Here is a 17,799-nt window from a genome sequence, read left to right on the forward strand (position 1 = left end):
GGGCTACAAGTGCACATTGCCAGCTCATGTCCAATCTTTCATCCACCAGTACCCCCAAGTTCTTCTCTGCAGGGCTGCTCTCAATCCCTTCATCCCCCAGCCTTTATTGATACCAGGTTTTGCCCCAGCCCAGGTGCAGGACCTTGTTCTTGACCTTGTTGAGCCTCATGAGGTTCACATGGGCCCACTTCTCAAGCTTGTTGAGCATGTACCCTTCCTTCTCACCATGCTCACTCCTTGCAGTATGGGAATGCATCAGTTTCAAAAACGAGGTGGAGATTTGTGCAACAAAGTGTGTTGGAAAGGGTGAAACGTGGTTGTGTAATCTTGGAATTGAAGGTGAGAGCTTATGTGGATCAGTAGCAAGCACGAAACGTCCAGCTGTCATGGCAAGCAAAGAATTCTAATTACCTGATTGTCAAAACAATTTTGTGCAGCCTATAATTCTCTCTGAGACTTTAAAATTTTGACGGAGCTTGAGTCTACTTAAACTTAAGAGTGCAAATAGATGGGCATAGAAGCTTATAATAAGTGTAGGTCCTGGAAGTCTTTTAGCGGCTAAGATGTTGCTACTATTGAACAGATAGTAAAATTATAGCATTTTGAAAAAGCATATAATTTTTTATTGAATGGTGAGGGTGCACATAGCTAGTAAAATGTTTTCTGATGTTTCATCTGCAGTTGTAGACTGTTTCCTGATCACTGCTATTTGCAGAGAATGAAAGGGGCTGTAGGACTTGTGTGAGGCTACTGTTTTGTGCTAAGCCAAACATCAGTACAGCTCCAGCAGTGCATGTTAATTTTATATAGGAATTATGTGCCTGTTCAGAAAACCAAAAATACAAAGCATTTGAAAAAAACCTGCTAGGCTAGGGTTTCTTTTTAAAATTACCCTCGAGCTGAGGCAGATCCACAGAGGCATTTAAGCTCCTAACTCCCATCCAAGTAACAAAAATTGCCTGGAGATATGTAGGGAGTTAGAAATTGAATACATACTTTTGAGAAACTTGTCTCTGTTATACAGGTCATTGAAAAGAATTGTAGTGCTGCCTTTAAAGAAATACATTTATAATCTCTCTCAGGAAATCTCTTAATAGAACTGGCACAATAAACATCTACTGAAAGCTTGTAGAGAGGCTGTGTGTCTGTTCTTCACATCCTTTCCACCTCACTGTTTTCTTTTGTTAAATCATTCCGTTTGCACGTTGTTACTGCTACACAGCTCTTACTATATAGCATTTAAGAAAATCAGTCCAGGCTTTTACGGTATAATACAACTCCTTGTACAGCTACAGAACAGTACAGCTTTGATTTAGAAAACTCTGTCACAAATCTCACAGTTTGGTGTTGTAGGCAGCGAGATGAAAACAAGCCAAGAGGGATTCTGTAGTATCTGAACGAGGGCAACAGAAAAAGCTACCAACATTTTGTGTGCAGTTGAAGTGGGTGCATGGAAAGAACAAAGGGGTGGGTGCGATTAGCACAGAGCAAATAAAGTTTTAAAAGCTTGCTTGGCTCTTACCATCATATTAAAAGATACATTCCTGGGGAAGTAGCCGTTAACCCGTTGGGGATGGACTGGGTGAGCAGGGCCGTGTAAGGGTTCTGAGGCAAAGCACATGATTAAGCATGGTATTTCAAGTGGCCAAAACTCCGTACAATGCTGTGTGCTTCAGAGTCTGCATCAAAGCGATGCCTCTGTATGGTCTTGAGGAGCATTGTTGCTAAGAATGGCTTTGTGGAAGAAATACCGTTTTGATGGGTTTCACTTATTCAGGTGTCCTGTGGCACAGTAACATAAATCTGTTACTGTTGATACTTTATCTGAATTCCACCTCCTTATTTAAATATATGAGATGTATCACTTGGAAGATTCTCCAAACGAATAATCTCCTTACTGAAATTAAGAGAGAACATGCTTGAGTGTTCAAAGGCCTTCCGCTCAAAAAGAAAAAAAGCAAATCTTAAGAAAAAAGCTTATGGTATAGCTGGGACTTTTTACACTATCTTTGGCAGGGTGAGGAGGTTTACAGAGTTAGTTCACCTTCTTTCACAGCTCCTGGTCTTGTTGTTCCTATTTGTTCCCACGACTGGGTTGGACGTGTGGGTGATTGTGTCCCAACACCCTTTTGTTTCAGAGGGAAGGGTGGTGCCCACCTTATGGTGCCAAGGGAGATGTGTCTGTGCTTAATGCTTGTGCTGAGAGGACTTAACTGATATCTTCCTCACACTACTGCTGCTCAGAAAACATCTCCAGAATTGGGTTTCACAATAAATGAGACATGCTTATGCAAAATAAATGGGAAGTGTGTTGGGATTTTTATTTTGTGAAACAAATTCCTTTGCAAATACAAAGTGTTCTTGAGTGAGAATGAGCATGTGTTTGATGATGTTCTTGTAGTCTACAAGACAGACAATATAGCTTTTCCAGTTCTCTTTTTACAATAAGGAGACACTTTTCAAATGAAAGTTGGATTAAATCAATCCAGAATCGTGATGGTGTCCACAAAAAACTTTCTTGCCCTAAAACTAAGGTGAACAGTATATGTAACATATTCATTTCTATACCAAAAGTTATTTTGCCTTTTTTTGTTTTTTGAACCTGGAGGAATGTGGGAAGGCTCTTCATTGTAAGATTAAAGCAGAAACCCTCTAGCTCTAAATCAGCATGCAGCAAAGAAAGTAGCGGAGCTGGTTTGGCAACTCCAGTATAATTGAATGTTATTTTGCTGCTTAATGTTAAGCCTAAATGTAAGAATTAATCTTTCAAGGTTCTGACAAGGGAATGTAGAAGTTAAGTAAATGGAACGCTGTGGTGACAGTTAAGACAGAATTCAGCCTTGGAGTCAACATGTAAACTGTGCGAATGTCTCGCAGAAACTCTCCTCTCTTTGTACCTTAATCGCTCTGCCCTAACAGAGGAGGCTTAAGTGATCATCAGGATGTATTTAACCATATAGTTTTTACCAGGGGTGGTAGAATTGTTCCTTAAATTCTCCATATATTTTAAGAGTCTTTACCTTGCAATTCTTTGTACAGAGTGAATTGGGATCCTTGGAGTAATCAAAGATGTGGAGAACAAGGATTTAGCAGTTCCTTTGTCTATTTCAAGATTAAAAAGAATATGTAATTAGACATGCAAACAAGTGCTCAATGTATTTGTTTCATCATCTTTTTCACTGAAATCAGAGAATTTATTTCCATATGCCCTTTGCTAGATAAAGATCTGTACAAACTTGAGTCTTCTTACCACATCTTGCATCTGCTTAAATTGCTGCAGGAGAAGATGCACGGGATATTGTATTTACCATCTTCAGAATCCTGTTGCTCACATTAAACAGAATGTTTCAAAATTTGCCTTTGAATTGAGAGCCATTTTGAAGCATTTCAGCCTAAAAGGGAACTTCTATAAAAACTTTGACATCTGGGTTTAGCAGATCATGGCCACATGTATCGTTGATAACAGACTACTGCAGCCGTACCATAAATATGGGTAGTAAGTAGAGCTGGTCTGAGACTTGGCAGTGGAAGTGGCCTGCTGTCCCCTGCCAGCAGCCTTCCTCAGAATCGCTGAGAATCTCTTCAGCAGCGGTCAGGTGCTCTGTGTTGAGCCACAGAAGAGAAACATTAAACTAATTAAGAAGGAGCTTACAGAAATAAAGCTGGCATTATTCGGTACATTTTCTAATATGGAAATACTGTTGTAGAACTACGACTAGTAGTTTGGGGTGGGGGAGGGTTGTATGTTTGCTTCTTTTAATAGAAATCTTTTTTTTCCCTCCTTGGATTTTTTCTCAGACCTTAGTAATGTCATGAATTCCACTCCAAATATAAAGGCTGTGAATGGAAAAGCTGAAAGTAGTGATAGCGGAGCAGAATCGGAAGAAGAAGGGCTGCGTGAAGAGGAGGAAAAAGAACTGCAGCTAAATGGAAGTGGTATGTTTTCTGCACTTGGACAATTGTTTCTTTCAAAGTTATTCTTAACCACCTGGCAGAAAATCCCAAAGGATTGGGAATGCTGTACTTCTTCAGGAGAACTGGATGCAAATACACATCAATGTGTGTGTGAAGAATGGCAGTGTCTCTACCTGGGGTATAATATTGAGAACTAGTACAAATTTTGAGCTATGCCATACAATTTTTGACTTGGCTAGGAAGGTCTGTCAGTAGGCTCACTAAAAGTCTATATGCTGTATTGTTTTGGTTTTGTTGCCAGTGCTGTTAGTAAGATCTCTGAATAGCTATGTGAGCTGCAAGAGTAGAACTGAAAATAACTTTATTTTTTCTTCAGAGAAAATAAAACGGAACTTTCAGTGAGATTTGTTTAGAGGATCCACAAAGAGTCTTGAGAAATACCAGCATCAAGTGAAAACCAAATGAAATTACATATTTAGAATTCTGTACAGGTTTTTTCCTCCAAGGACATTAGGATAATGATTTAATTTATCAGAGAGACCTGCTTGGATTTGCTTATGTTTTAAATATCATCTGCTCTTTATGAAAATTAAATTTTATGTTTACACTTTTGCAGGGATTGTTTTGTTCTTGTAAAATGTGAATCTAAGAGCATTTATACATTTTGTTCTGCAGATACATTATACTTGCTGTCCATTAGAAACTTAGCTACTTGAAGAAATAGGTTTTTTAAGTGCGTAGTTTTCTATTTGCAAGGTTTTCTTGTTCTTTTACAGACTATAAGAGTGTGAAACCAGAATCGGCAGCTGCTAAGGATTTGGAAAGTATTGTTACCAATGGCTGTTACAAAGACGGCTTCATCCCTGATCTGCAGAATGACATCCAGACCAAATCTGCCCTGAATGGCTTGAACCCAGAGGAAGAAATAAAGAAAACAGAGCCAAGCCCAGAAGTAGCTAATAATAGTGCTCCCCAAGGTATTGTCCTTGCAAGACCATGCTTTCATTTGCACATGTTAATCTTGGTAAATATTTTCTAGAAAGCTTAATGCTGGGATTCAGAGATGAGCAATAGTGTCTTTCAGTTGTAGAAACCTGAAGAAAGAATACTCAAAAAAAATCCCAAATTTAATACCAGGTTAAAATACGGCTTTCTTTTAGGATCTTCTATTGAAAGAGACATGAATTCGGCGACAGCGAGGCCCAAAACCACAGAAATGCAATTGTTTTCTTTTAAATCATTATACTACCTAGGCAAATATTATTTGCCTTTGAAAGCGAATTCATAGTGAAATGAAAATCACTAATATCTTATTTGTCATTCTGAAAGGCTTAATATGTTATAAGTACCAGTTTGTTGAAACTAATATTTTTAAGTTTGTAATTTCAAAACTGACAGATAACTTTAGGCAAAACTGCTTTAATCTGAGTTTAGGAAGGAGACTGTAATGAACAAGGTAGAATTAAAATTATCAACTTACGATGCAGAAATGCCAATATGAGGTATAGTTTTCCCATTAGTAAAAGTTCTATATAATTCCTATATTAGTATAACCTCTTTATGCAGAATCTAGCTTTAAGATGACAACCGTAGATAAAAGGGGCATGAGTTGAAGCTCACCTAGACATTTTAACTCATTGCTTTACTCTTTGCCAGGGTTGACTCACATTTCCAAAGCATGTGTGCGTGTCTCCTTTCCGTACAGGTGCAAATGAAGAGAATACTGAAGAGGCCTCAGCAACTCAGCACTTAACCAGTGACTCAGACAGTGAAGTTTATTGTGACTCTATGGAGCAACTTGGCCTAGAAGAGGTAGGGGTTCTTCTAAGCCTTAGCAGGTGGCCTGGAGGCTGGTGCCTCAAAGTGGCGTTGGTTTGAAGAAGAGGGAGATGACAGTGATTTCTGAGTTCTCTTGCACTTCTTCAGCCCTAATGTACATCTCTGACTTTCATATAAAAGGTGGACAACAACTATGCTGGCTCAGCTTTGACTGAATTTGTGCTCCTGCTCATGGAATTAACTGTAGTCTTAGTTATGTATGGGCTTGGACCTCCTTCAGGGGAATTTGTAGGTTCTACTCAAGCACCTGGTTTCCTGATTCTGGGGAGGAATATATGAATGACGCATGGGATCAGAAAGACCAGTAAGCTCTCTAATATTGCGTCGTTCTCTTGTCTAGCGATTTCCTGAGGATCTAGAGAATTCCTTTTAGCAAATCAGAATTTTACTCAGTAATGAAGCGCGTTAGCAAAGGTGATTTGGCTGAAGTGCTGCAAGCTCTCTTATCTACGTGATTTCCAAATCATCTTGTGTATTGTTTGAGCTTGTTTGGGACTCTTTTAATTGAAGTGGGTGGATAATTTGTCAGTATTTCCCAACCTGCATGAGCGAAATTTTAGTTTTGAACAAAATAACAAATGTTCAGAGATATGTAAATAAATATACAAATAGAACTATAGATGGATTGAGTCAAACCAGAATAGGTTAATTTCAAGAAATAAATACAGCTTTCTATTGGAAAAGATGTATTATAACAAACACTCTGTCCTTCAGTTCTGATGATACAGGTTTACAAACCACTATTTGACGAATGCGATTTTAGCAGCAGTTTTCATTTCTTTGCCCCTCCTTTTGGTTATATTTTGGCTTTTTCATGGAGTGATTTTTCGGTTAGCTGGGGTCCCCAGTCTGCTTCAGCAGATGGTTGTGCAAGTGCGCTTGTCCTTACGCTGAACAAAGGCTTGCTTGAGCCAGCTTACGGCAGTCCTGTCACAGAACATGTAATTGTGACCTGATTAATGGCGTATGTCATCCATTTTTAACATATTCCTACAGTAACACTGATTTTGAGTGAAAAGCTGACGGGATACTGTGCCGTTTGTTTGGTGAGAGGTACAGGGTGCAGCCCAGCTGTTTTGAACAGGCTCATAATAAACAATATGATCTCTGCCCTATGTGTAAATGTTGCCTACTCGGGGTTGCTGACAGCACGGGACTTTAGACAGGGTGGCTCACAAGTCTGAGTTAGGATGCCATGTCACTGACTAGGGAGCAAAGCCAATTTTACAAGGGAAAAGGGAACATTTTCAGATCTCAGTGTTCTACTTTAGTGATTACTGAGTATTACTATATGTTGGAAATGTCAGAAGTAATTCCAAGTGGTATCACTGTTTTGAGGATGTTTGCCCCAAATGAATGTCTAACCGTTTCAATCTGAAAAGGATATGTAGACAATAGTGAGCACATTCTACAGGAAAACACCAACTCCTGTTAAAAGAAAAGTCTTAATTATGGACAAATTATTTTCTTAAAGTGAAAGTAGAGATGATGCTTCTTCCTTTTTATTGGTTAACCGTCACATTTTACAGAATTTAATTACTTGCTAATGTTAATTTTTAGCCCTTGGAGATCATCACATCACCTAAAGGATCTTTAAAGCATTCATCCCATTTCTTGGATGTAGATCACAGTCTTCTGTTAGAAAATACAGATTTTCCAAGGCATGCTTGCATGACTTATGGAAATACTGTAGAGGAAGCAGCTCAAGAACAAGGTGAAGTCAAGTGTGGAGGAGAAGATGGCAGAGCCACTAATGGAGAACCTCACAAGGAGAAGAAAGGTGGAGAAAAAGTGGATTTCTACAATGTCAGAAGAGGGAGAGGTACTGTGCAGCCTGCTTTTGTTTTCTGCACTCTCCTGACTGCCGTAAGTTCCTGGTGCCTGAGAAGCACTTGTCAGCATTGTCCAGTGAGACAGTCATGCTTTATGGTGCTTTTCTCCTTCACAATAAAAATAGATAACAAAATCCTAATTACAATGGGTAGCAATCAGTTTTGCATTTAGAGTATTTTTTTCATTCAGAATGAGTATTACAAAGGATTTTCTTGTACTATGAAGATCTTGAATAAGCATATTGGCTTCTTCTGGTTTTGCTTACCTTAAACTACAGCTGGTGTTTATAGCACCTGTCTTTTTAGAAATGTAATCTTCAAAACCTCTCTATCCATGGTAAGAGTTTCTTTACAAGTTACATATTTATTTTTCAATGCATATGCATTTATACCTTGATGGTGTCTTATTTGAACATCTTGGAAAGGTACCAGTGACACATTGTTTTCTATATAACTGGAGCATTAACCACACCTTTGAGTGCTTTTGGTACTGTCTGTTATGATTCTTGAAATGTAATGATTCTTAATCACATAGCAGTCCAGATGTTCAATTTGTGTTGAACCTCTGCTCTTTTTAATTCCATAATACTTCTAATGCTGTCACCTAGGAGCAACACCATATTCTGGTGGTATGATCTGTAAAGTCAAGGATAAAGTGGATTTTTTGTACTAAAAAAAGCAAAGGCCAGAATGTATATTATTTATAAATAACATGCCTTTTTGTATGGTACCTATAGGTGATGTAACACAAAAATTAAAAAGAAAATCCAAATCACAGAATCATAGAAAATATGTTGAAAACTATTATGGAGAACATATTAGAGGACTACACATGAGTTTAACCATCTCTCCTCTCTTTCGTTGTTTTACTTATGTTTGCTACTTGCAGCAGCAAGGTGTTAGGTTAAAAGAGTATTGTAGGTTTCAAACAACTGTCTTCTCTCATCACTCTATTGCAGTGTTCTTTGGCTGGAGACTGTGCCAAATGTAAAACACACCTTGTACAACACAAATGTGAAACACACAAATGTAAAACACATCTTTCTTTTCGCTAGGGCAGAATTTGCTCCTGAACTTGACTGGATGTGAATGAATCATTTTTTGCTCAATGTTTATGCAATTCTAGGACCTTGAATGATAGTGTCATACTGAGGCTGTAGGGAAGCATCTCAAGTGATGCTGCAGTAACCTCCCAGTGCTTTTGAACTGTCTGAAAACAGCCTGTGATGAGGAGTACCACACTCCGTTCAGGAGGGAGAAAATTCAGCTGTTAAAATCAAACTTTTTTAATAGAGTTGGTAGCCCGTGTGTTTTGTCTTTTTTCTTCTCCCTCAACACAGGGCATAGACTTCAGCCTGTAGGAGATGGTTCCCAAGGCGGACAGATGGGTGGTGGAGGGGACGGAGAGCGCTGGGGGTCAGACCGAGGACCCAGGGGCAGCCTCAATGAACAGATCGCAGTGGTGCTGATGCGGTTGCAAGAAGACATGCAGAATGTCCTTCAGAGGTTGCATATGCTGGAGACGGTTACAGCATCACAGGTATTATTCACTGAAGTGATCTGATTACTTATTATTAATTTTCCTTGGATATTTTAAAGCTTTTTCAGATTAAAATTTCAGACAATGTTTTCTTAAACTGTAAAGATATGTCAGTTATAGTCTGTAGTTTATTCCAACCGAACATTTCTTATTGGTACCTACTCTCAGGAACACAATTCAGGACTCTTGTACATGTGAGCAAAAGCATACATTTTGGTGTAAAAAATAACCATATATTATTTTACTGATTTCTGATAAGACTAATTTTAGCTGTAGGTATTGATACACATTACACAGTTGCTATATGGAGTTTCCATAGTTGATCTTAGTAATACATGATCCCAGATAATTTTTTCAGCAGTAGATCTCAAAGCATTTTCAAAGGAAGAGAGAATTTATCTTAATCTTCCAGATTGGTAAGTATTTGCAGGCAGAACTTCTGATTCTGTTTTTCAGTTAGCAGAAGACTGATCTTCATAGCATTCTTTCACCGCAGAGTAGTCCAGTTTTTTTGATGTTTCACATCATATATACAAGATAGGTAAAAGAAGTCTTAAGCAAGCATAGGTATTTATTGATAGTTTCTTTTTTTCCTTCTATTTCAATGGAAATACTGTACATTCAGGAGAATAGAATATGCTGTGAATATAGTTGAACCAGCAACCTAAAAATGTTTGGGTTTGTTTGGCTGCTAATATATTTTGATCTACCTGAGAATGAGGGAGCTGTACAAGCAGTATCCTCTGGGACACATATCCTCCAAATCTAAGGCAGCCTGTGAAAAGGGTTTAATAAATGTCATGATTTTGCTCAATCACAGCTATTGAAGAATCTGATGTTTGGATACAGATTGATTTTTCTTTTGTTTTGGCTGAGCAATATATGAAGAAATAGTAAAAGATTCTTCCCCAGCAGTTCATGCTGTGCTTGCTGCCCTCACCTAAAAAGAAACAGAAGCTTCTGTTTCACAGTTACATAAATTAAGAAGGACCTAGAAAACTGACTGCTTTGGTCTGTGAAAGCACCACAATAGTGTGTGGGAAAAGTCTTGAAAAGTTTGTGGTACTTCTCATTTTCTGGATTGCCTGGAAGATTTGGAACACAGTATTCTCTTTTCTTCATGCTGTTAGACATGCCTGTAGCTATAGCTCAGGGCACACTAAACCAGCGCTTTGTGCCTTTGGATAGACTAGAGTGGATAAACACTTTTTCTTTCAAATTAAGCTCTGGGGATTTCTAATCTGGGTTGTAACTGCTGGGACTGGTCAAGAGTTGAGGAAGTTGCAATGACACATTGAGTGGGAGGGGCCCTGAAAATCTGTAATTAGAGGTCCAGTAAGTGACACTCATTCATTTTTTAACACAAAGATGTGATAAAAATGCTATAAAGAGTAATGGAAACACGAGAGGTAAGTTGGAAACTAAGTGGTGAAAGGGGAGTCACATGGGGGTTGTCTGTTCCTTAAACTGTCATATACACAGATTGCAAAGCCTTCACAGGATGAAAAACTTAACATTCTCCTTTTGTGAAGCAGAAAAATTTCAATTGCAGTTTCATTTTTATACTTACCAGCCTTGTTTGTATTTAAAGGCAAAATCTGCGACACTACAGTCAAATGATCAGCCTGCCTCCTCTGTCAAGGTAAAATAATGTTTCTTCCAGTTGTAAAAAGCAGTGTGAATGGTGAAAAACATTGAGATGAATATTTTCTATCTAGCTCTTAGTATGTGCTTTCTGTATATTCTCTCCCTCGACTAGGAGATAAAAAATAACCTGTGTCTGAAGAAGTTATTTGATAGTGAGACCAGAAAAAAAAATGATTAATTTCGTATTTTCTACTTTGATACTATAACATTTCAGCAGTATACATGCGCTGTTCAATATGTGCACACAGATTGCTGACTACATTTTTTGTGTGTTTTCCTTAGAAACCATCGTGGTGGCCCTTTGAAATTTCTCCTGGTATTTTAGCTTTTGCTGTTGTATGGCCATTTATTGCCCAGTGGTTGGTACATGTGTATCTTCAAAGAAAGCGAAGGTAAAGTGCATTCAGTAGGGCACATATACTATATTTCCTCTGTTTAAATCCATATGTAGTATATTGCTTTATTTAGAGAAGACATAAACTACTGTCTTCACGCATAAGAAGAATGCAAGGGTGCACTCAGGATTTACAGTGTATGTATATGAAACGTCAGGTCAATTAAAAATGGGGAGCTTGATAATCATTGCTTTGATAAATCCTGTTTCCTTGAGTTCCTTGTTTCAAGACATCTCTTGCTTAATGTTCTGTTTTATTATCGGTGACTCACAGTTCTGAAGATATGAAGCTAAAGCAGATTGTGCAGTAGAGGCCTTGGTATGGTTCTGATAGGAAGGTGTTTTTTTCAGTCCCAAAAACTGAAGCCAAATGTGCATCAAGAAATTCTGGAAGCTGGTAGCAGTGCCTTCCATTAGCTGGGAATTCTGGGAAAAGACTTGTATAGTTTTCTTTGCCTTGAAAATTTCTCAGCGTAAGAAAGTATTGGTTAATTTGACTTTATGTTTGGTATTGCTTTATATGTGGCAATTTAAGTTAAATCCATGAATTACGATGCAGAATAAATAATTTCAGTGAGCATACACAAGTGGTTGAGGCTGGATAGCTTGGAGGTGTCTCCATGACGTTCTTTGACTCTCCCAGTATCTTCCTGAGCCATTTTCACTGCTTCCAGACTTCCTAGTCACGTTGCGTCATAATAATTTTTTCCTATCTAATCCTTTGCAGAGTCCCATGTGTCACCTGTTTCTTATTTAGCACCTACTAGCACCTTACTACTGTATTTCTGTAATGTCTGTTTGTTTTGACTTCCTTCAGCTAAAGGACAGTTGTACTCTCATCTTACCTTGTCTCAACTGTCTAAATAAACATCAGAAGACGCAGTGAATGTTCTCTAGTTGGTACCTACTTACTTCAACCTCTCACCTGACTTTGTTAGCTTAGTACGATCGTAAGTTTTTTCTTCTCTGTCAGTCTGCAGAGTCTGGATATGTGTAGATCTTACTAGAATGAGCTTAAATTGTTCTAGCTGTTTAACATTTGAAAGTTTTCATGGCATAGTTTTCTCTCATATAGTAAATCACACAGAATGGTCGTGGTTGGAAGGCACCTCTGGAGGTCATCTGGTCCAGCCACCCTGCACAAGCAGGAAAACCTACAGCCAGTTGCCCAGAACTGTGTCCACATGGCTTTTGAATAGCTCCAAGTCTCTGCACAACCTGTGCCAGTGCACATCTCTCCTCATAGGAGAGATGCTCCAGTCCCTTAACCATCTTCATGGCCCTTTATTGGACTACCTTCAGTACATTCGTGTCTCTCTTGTACCCAGAACTGGCCACAGCACTCCAGGTGTGGCCTCTCCAGTGCTGAGGAGAGGGGAAGGGTCACCTCCCTCGACCTTCTGGGAGGGACAAGGCAGCCTGTGATACTGTTGGCTTTCTTTGCAGCAAGGGCATATTGCTGCCTCATGGTCAGCTTGGTGTCCACCAGGACCCCAGGTACTTTTCTGCAAAGCTGCTTCCCAGCTGGGCTGGCCCAGCAAGTGCTGATTGTGGTTGGAGTTGTTCCTCCCCAGGTGCTGAACTTCGTGCTTCCCCTTGTACTTCAGGAGGCTCCCGTCAGCCCATTTTTCCATCCTGTCGAGGTCCCTCTGAATGGCAGCACCACCCTCTGCCATATCAGCCACTCCTCCCAGTTTTGTGTCATCTGCAAACTTGCTGAGGGTGCACTCTGCCCCATCATCCAGATTATTATTAATAAACATGTTAAACAGAACTGGACCCAGTACTGACCCCTGGCATCCACCGCTAATAGTGGCCTCCAGCCAGATCTGTTGTGGATCAGCCCCCTCTGGGCCCGGCTACTGGTGTTGTAGATAATACAGTGTCCACAGAGGCCTCTGGTCCGGCCGGGAGTTGCCTTGTCTCAGAGCTCTCATCAGCTGCATTGACGTTACTTGCACTGTCTGATAAAACCAGAGATTTCACTGCTACAGCTTTTAGGCAGTTACACACATTTTCCTCATTTTCTGCCCTGGTAAATGGAGATTTCTTCTCATCAGCAAGGACAAAGATTTTTAAAAGCAATGCAGGTTGGTTTTTTTAGTATCTTATGGGAAGCTCTTATGAACTTCGGTGCTGTTTAGGTAAGAGCTCTTGAATGGCCATGTTCTTACTGTCTCTCTGAACAGTACGCTGTTCTTGTAAATATTTTTTTCCTCACCCATTCTGACCTCTGTTGCACCCTCAATCAATTCACAGGTTCAGTCAGAAAGCAGCATTTAGAACAGTGCCCTTTCCAGCAATTTTTCTAGTATATTATTCTAATGATTCAGAGCTTCAATGAACAACAAAATGGTACATTATTTTTACTCTGGATTTGTCTAGCTTCAGCTTTCATCTATTGGATTTTTCGTAGATCTTTATCTATTTGACAAAGAGCATGTGATGTGTTTTCCATGGGTACTATATTGCTGTCCCCAGGTCATCTCTTCATCTGTTTTGCTTGAGCAAGGGATTAAGTAACTGGAATCTCATTTTAAAGTTGTTTTCCAATCTTAGGATGGTTCTGGTGGCTCTTTCCTGAATGCTCCATAGTTATTAACATGTTTTTTGAGCTCTGGACACCAGATTTGTACCACAGTCTACCAACAGTAGTACCAGTATCTGTGGGACACAGAGATAGCATAGTCCCAGATAGTCCTTGTTTGGTTTACTCATTCGTGGCTTGGATTAAGTTGAGATGAACCTCAAGAACAGAAGGAACTAAAGAAATTTGTGTTCTTCAGCTTTCTTTTTTGTTTCTGAAGAAATCTACCGATAGACATAATTTAAGGACTGTCTGCTTCTGTATTACCTCTCCATCTGGAGTTCCATCTCCTTTAGTAATGGGTAGGAGGCTGATCAAGCACAGTCAGCGAGAAAGTGACCGCATCAATGTCCTTTTGGTTTTAAAGTACACAAACTGCCCTGGAGCAGAAACCAGGAGTCTGTGCTACCATGTGAGGTTTTCTCATCATGGAGCTGTGACTCCTGGACTCTTTTGTTGAGCGGAGCAAATTCCACGGCAGTGGTGGTGAGAGGCCTTCTGCAGCCACAGCTCTGTCCTCAGCTCCTGCCCCTGGGAAGGGGCAGCTCAGCTCCCTCTCAGCGCCCTGCTGGGTGCTGTTCTGGCTGCTTTGGGTCTTCTGAGCCTCTTAACCGGTCTCATCTGGATCTTTATAGAGAACCTAATGCTGAAAATCTGGGTACTCGTATTAGAAGCTTCACTGAAGCAAGCTTGAAAACCTGAATGCTAAGGGCTCTAAAACCAGATCACACATAGAAATATATTTTTATTAATAAGCAAGAGTTGTTTAGTTTCAGCTCATGATTTGAGAACGTTCTGATTGCGCATTTTCTAGAGTAGCTGAAAAACCAGCTCCCAAGGGTTGTTCTGCTGTGAGACAGCAAACCACTGACTGATGTGGTCAGGGGCTGTTCTGAGGAATTTCAGCTGTAGTTCAGAAGTCTCAGTGATATTTTGTACTCCTCAGTGTAAGTTGTGCTAGTTTTGAGAACTTACAGATTGTTTTGCAACTTAAGAGGGTGAATTTTCAGGTATCTTGAAGCAGTGTTGTATTTAAATGACTGGAAATCTTTCACATGTAACCTTAACTGATTTGTTTATTTAGACAAATGAAAAATCATCTTGTGAAGGGTCATTAAACTGATTTGTTTGGTTCCTCTTCTAGAAAACTGAACTGAGAATTTGTGACTTTGCTTAAAGACTGCTAGAAGATGGCGCTGGAAAGGAATTCTGAATTCTCACAGAAACTCAGGATCTGGGATTATGTTCCTTCTGTTATAGTAATATTTTGTACTACCTTTGAGCTAAACATTTAAGGACTAACATTATTGAAGCTTGAATGATTCACAGCTCCTAGGTTACAAGCAAAATAAATTTAATAATTCCATCCTCAAAACCACATGAACATTAATTATTTTGGAATGTGCTTGTGGATGGGCCTTCAATAATTACTGGTCTTGCTGATGTCAGATGATGAAGAGAAGATCATCTTTGTAAAAGAATATGTGAAAAATATGTAAAGCTGTCACTTTAACGTAGAAATAATTTTACAATTGCAACATCCCTCCCTGTTTTTCCACAGAGTTACATATAACTAAATGAAAGCACTAATAAAGTTTGAATTCAATACATTGTAAGCTGTTGGAAAAACACAATATAGCTCTGAGGAATTCAACTGGTTATTTTTGCTGCTAAACCAATGTGGGGCAGACATCCCTGTAAATTGGTCAGAAGTGAAGCTGGATGCTTCACATCCTTTAAAATTGTAAAGGAGAGGTTTGGGAATTGATATAGTCTTGCATGTTAGAGCCCTTAGTAACAGAGGGACTGTCAAATGTGAGTTTGGAACCTGTGTGTGGTACAAGGGATCCACCTAAAGAGGCTGCACCTTATATTTTTTTAACTTTGATAATGGTATTTTTGTTGACAACAGCTTGTTTTAATGGAAGAACAGTTTTAGCACAAGGTGCTTTAAAATTAGGTGAAAGCTAGCACTCTAAGATGCTTGAAAAGCTCAGTGCTCTGTGAGTTTTCTGTTGTTGGTTTATGTCAAATTAAATTAAGATTTAATCTAGCCCTAAACTGTTGTGGACTTTTTCCAACACATATTCAGAAAAGTATCAGTTGTGGTATTTCCTTCTCCCTTATCCTTCCCTTCACAACAAAACTTCTAAGCTAATTTTGGTGCTGATTTTTTTTTCCACTGAGTATTAATCAATCTACAGATAGAGTTATGACCTTGTGAAGTTTGCTTGATTGGAGCATGCTTTACATTTTATTTTAAAATAAATTAATATATTAGTTGTCTAAGTTTCTGGAAAACGGAAATGTACTAAAATTAGATTTGACAGAAAACTAAGACATTCATTTGCAATAAGGAATTCTGTCATAACATAACCCGTGCTTAAGATCTGAATCTTCAGAAGTGTCACCATATTATGGATGTGATTTCATTCCCTGTCTGGACTATATATTACAAATTCTTCAGGAAAGTTTATTTTCTGTCCTTCCTGAAAATCTTTTATACTTCGGTAAACACTTTTCATACAAGGTGGACTGTATAAATATGTAATCACAGAATTTAAGGTTTGTTTTACCAGAGCAATTCTACTATTGTTTTTAGTTGTTTTTTTGTTTTTTCTAAGGATTATTTTCCCCTCTTCTGATTTTCTTATTGTAAAGCTGAATTAAAAAAGGAAATAATGAGAAGCTCTTTGAAGATTGCTGTTTCATGTGCCAGAGATGAGCTTTGGCATGAGATATACTGAAAACTCAGGTTTGAACAAAGCTTATGATAGAAGGGAAGTTCTGCTGTGACCTGAAGCCATGGTGCCTGCAGCTTGAAGTCCCTGGAGTGACTGACTTCTTATCATAGAATCATAGAAACTATTACACAGGAAGACTACTCCAGCTTGAAGGTCACTTTGACAAAAAGCCCCTGCAGCAGTGTGTCTCCTGACAGGATGCAGCACCCCTGAGTTCCCCCATCACCCATAACCACCTCACCTCTAGGTATCTGACTTCTAGAGATGGTACAGGCCTTCCCAAAGGTACTTAACTGTTAACTTCCCCCTGAAATACATGTAGGCAAATGCCACCCTTGTTATTTATTCATATTTCAATAAATCAATCCCTTAATATTTTGCATTTTATCTTGACCTTACTTTCTTAATGTAAGTGCTGTACAGTGAATGCCTTGGCCAGGCAGAAGAGCCTGCTGGCTACATTGTGAAGAAGCAGTTTCATCCTTGAAGTTGTCATACAAACCATCATTTTAGAACCATTTACCTGTAACTCATAACTGGGCCTCGGCTACCAGCTGTGTCTCAAACTCACTGTAACTTCAACAGATCTCTAGTCAGCTGGTATTTCATCTTAAAGGTAAGGAAACACTATAATTTGCCCAGGTACAAAGAGATGCAGCATTAACTTGGAAGAAGTGGTACAAGCAGGTCATATAATTCTAGCAGGAGCCCTGGCAGCCAAAACAGTTCTGGATAGCATTGGGAAGAGCTGGGCCTGGCTTGAAAAAAAACAAAAACAAACAAACAAACAAAAAAAGTCACACTTTTGAAGCAAATGTCCAGCAGTGACTCAAACTTCATCTAAAAAGCAGATGGTTGCTCTGGATGAAACCAGATGAAAGACATTCCACCTACTAGTAAGTGTTCATCTGAGGGAACCAGAACAGAGCCAGGTGTTCTGCTCTCTCTCCCCTGCTCTGGTCCTACAGCACCACAGCAAGGGCTGGTGGGTGGAGATGGTGCAGCCACCACAGAGGAACAGGCTCCCCACAGGGGTTACAGACCACCTGAAGACTTCTTGTTCTCCTGCAGTTAAATACACAAATGTAACTGGTGGCAAGGATGGCAGGAGGGTGTTGGCAAGTGAGGAGCTGAAGGGCACACAGACCTGCATTATGAAGTATGAGGTATTGCCCTGCTTTTGCTGGGGAAGGGGTCAAGGTTTCTTTATATAAAAATCCACCCCTGCCCCCAGTAGAGTCAAAAGCATAAGAGATCTTAAAGACAAAGATTCATAAGCAAGCAACAGCAAGACTGCAGTG

General features: G+C 39.4%; 1 protein-coding gene across 4 annotated transcripts in view; it reads left to right on the top strand.

The window, feature by feature from the left end:
* Positions 1 to 16,880, top strand: part of ACBD5 (acyl-CoA binding domain containing 5) — a gene marked incomplete at its 3' end in the record, with an annotated part of 31,355 nt that extends 14,475 nt beyond the window's left edge. For 2 of the 4 annotated variants that reach the window (XM_082046583.1, XM_082046585.1), the window contains 8 exons: positions 3,799 to 3,936; positions 4,692 to 4,892; positions 5,621 to 5,727; positions 7,315 to 7,576; positions 8,927 to 9,126; positions 10,718 to 10,768; positions 11,056 to 11,165; positions 14,899 to 16,880. In XM_082046583.1, the coding sequence (XP_081902709.1) occupies positions 3,799 to 3,936; positions 4,692 to 4,892; positions 5,621 to 5,727; positions 7,315 to 7,576; positions 8,927 to 9,126; positions 10,718 to 10,768; positions 11,056 to 11,165; positions 14,899 to 14,911 (1,082 nt within the window). Of the gene's footprint in view, positions 1 to 3,798; positions 3,937 to 4,691; positions 4,893 to 5,620; positions 5,728 to 7,314; positions 7,577 to 8,926; positions 9,127 to 10,717; positions 10,769 to 11,055; positions 11,170 to 14,898 lie in introns of those variants that run through there. The other 2 variants (XM_082046584.1, XM_082046586.1) reach the window with 1 other exon arrangement.
* Between the last annotated feature and the right edge of the window lie 919 nt (positions 16,881 to 17,799).

This window comes from Streptopelia decaocto (genome assembly GCF_964273445.1).
Source record: "Streptopelia decaocto genome assembly, chromosome: 2".
Lineage (NCBI taxonomy): Eukaryota > Metazoa > Chordata > Aves > Columbiformes > Columbidae > Streptopelia > Streptopelia decaocto.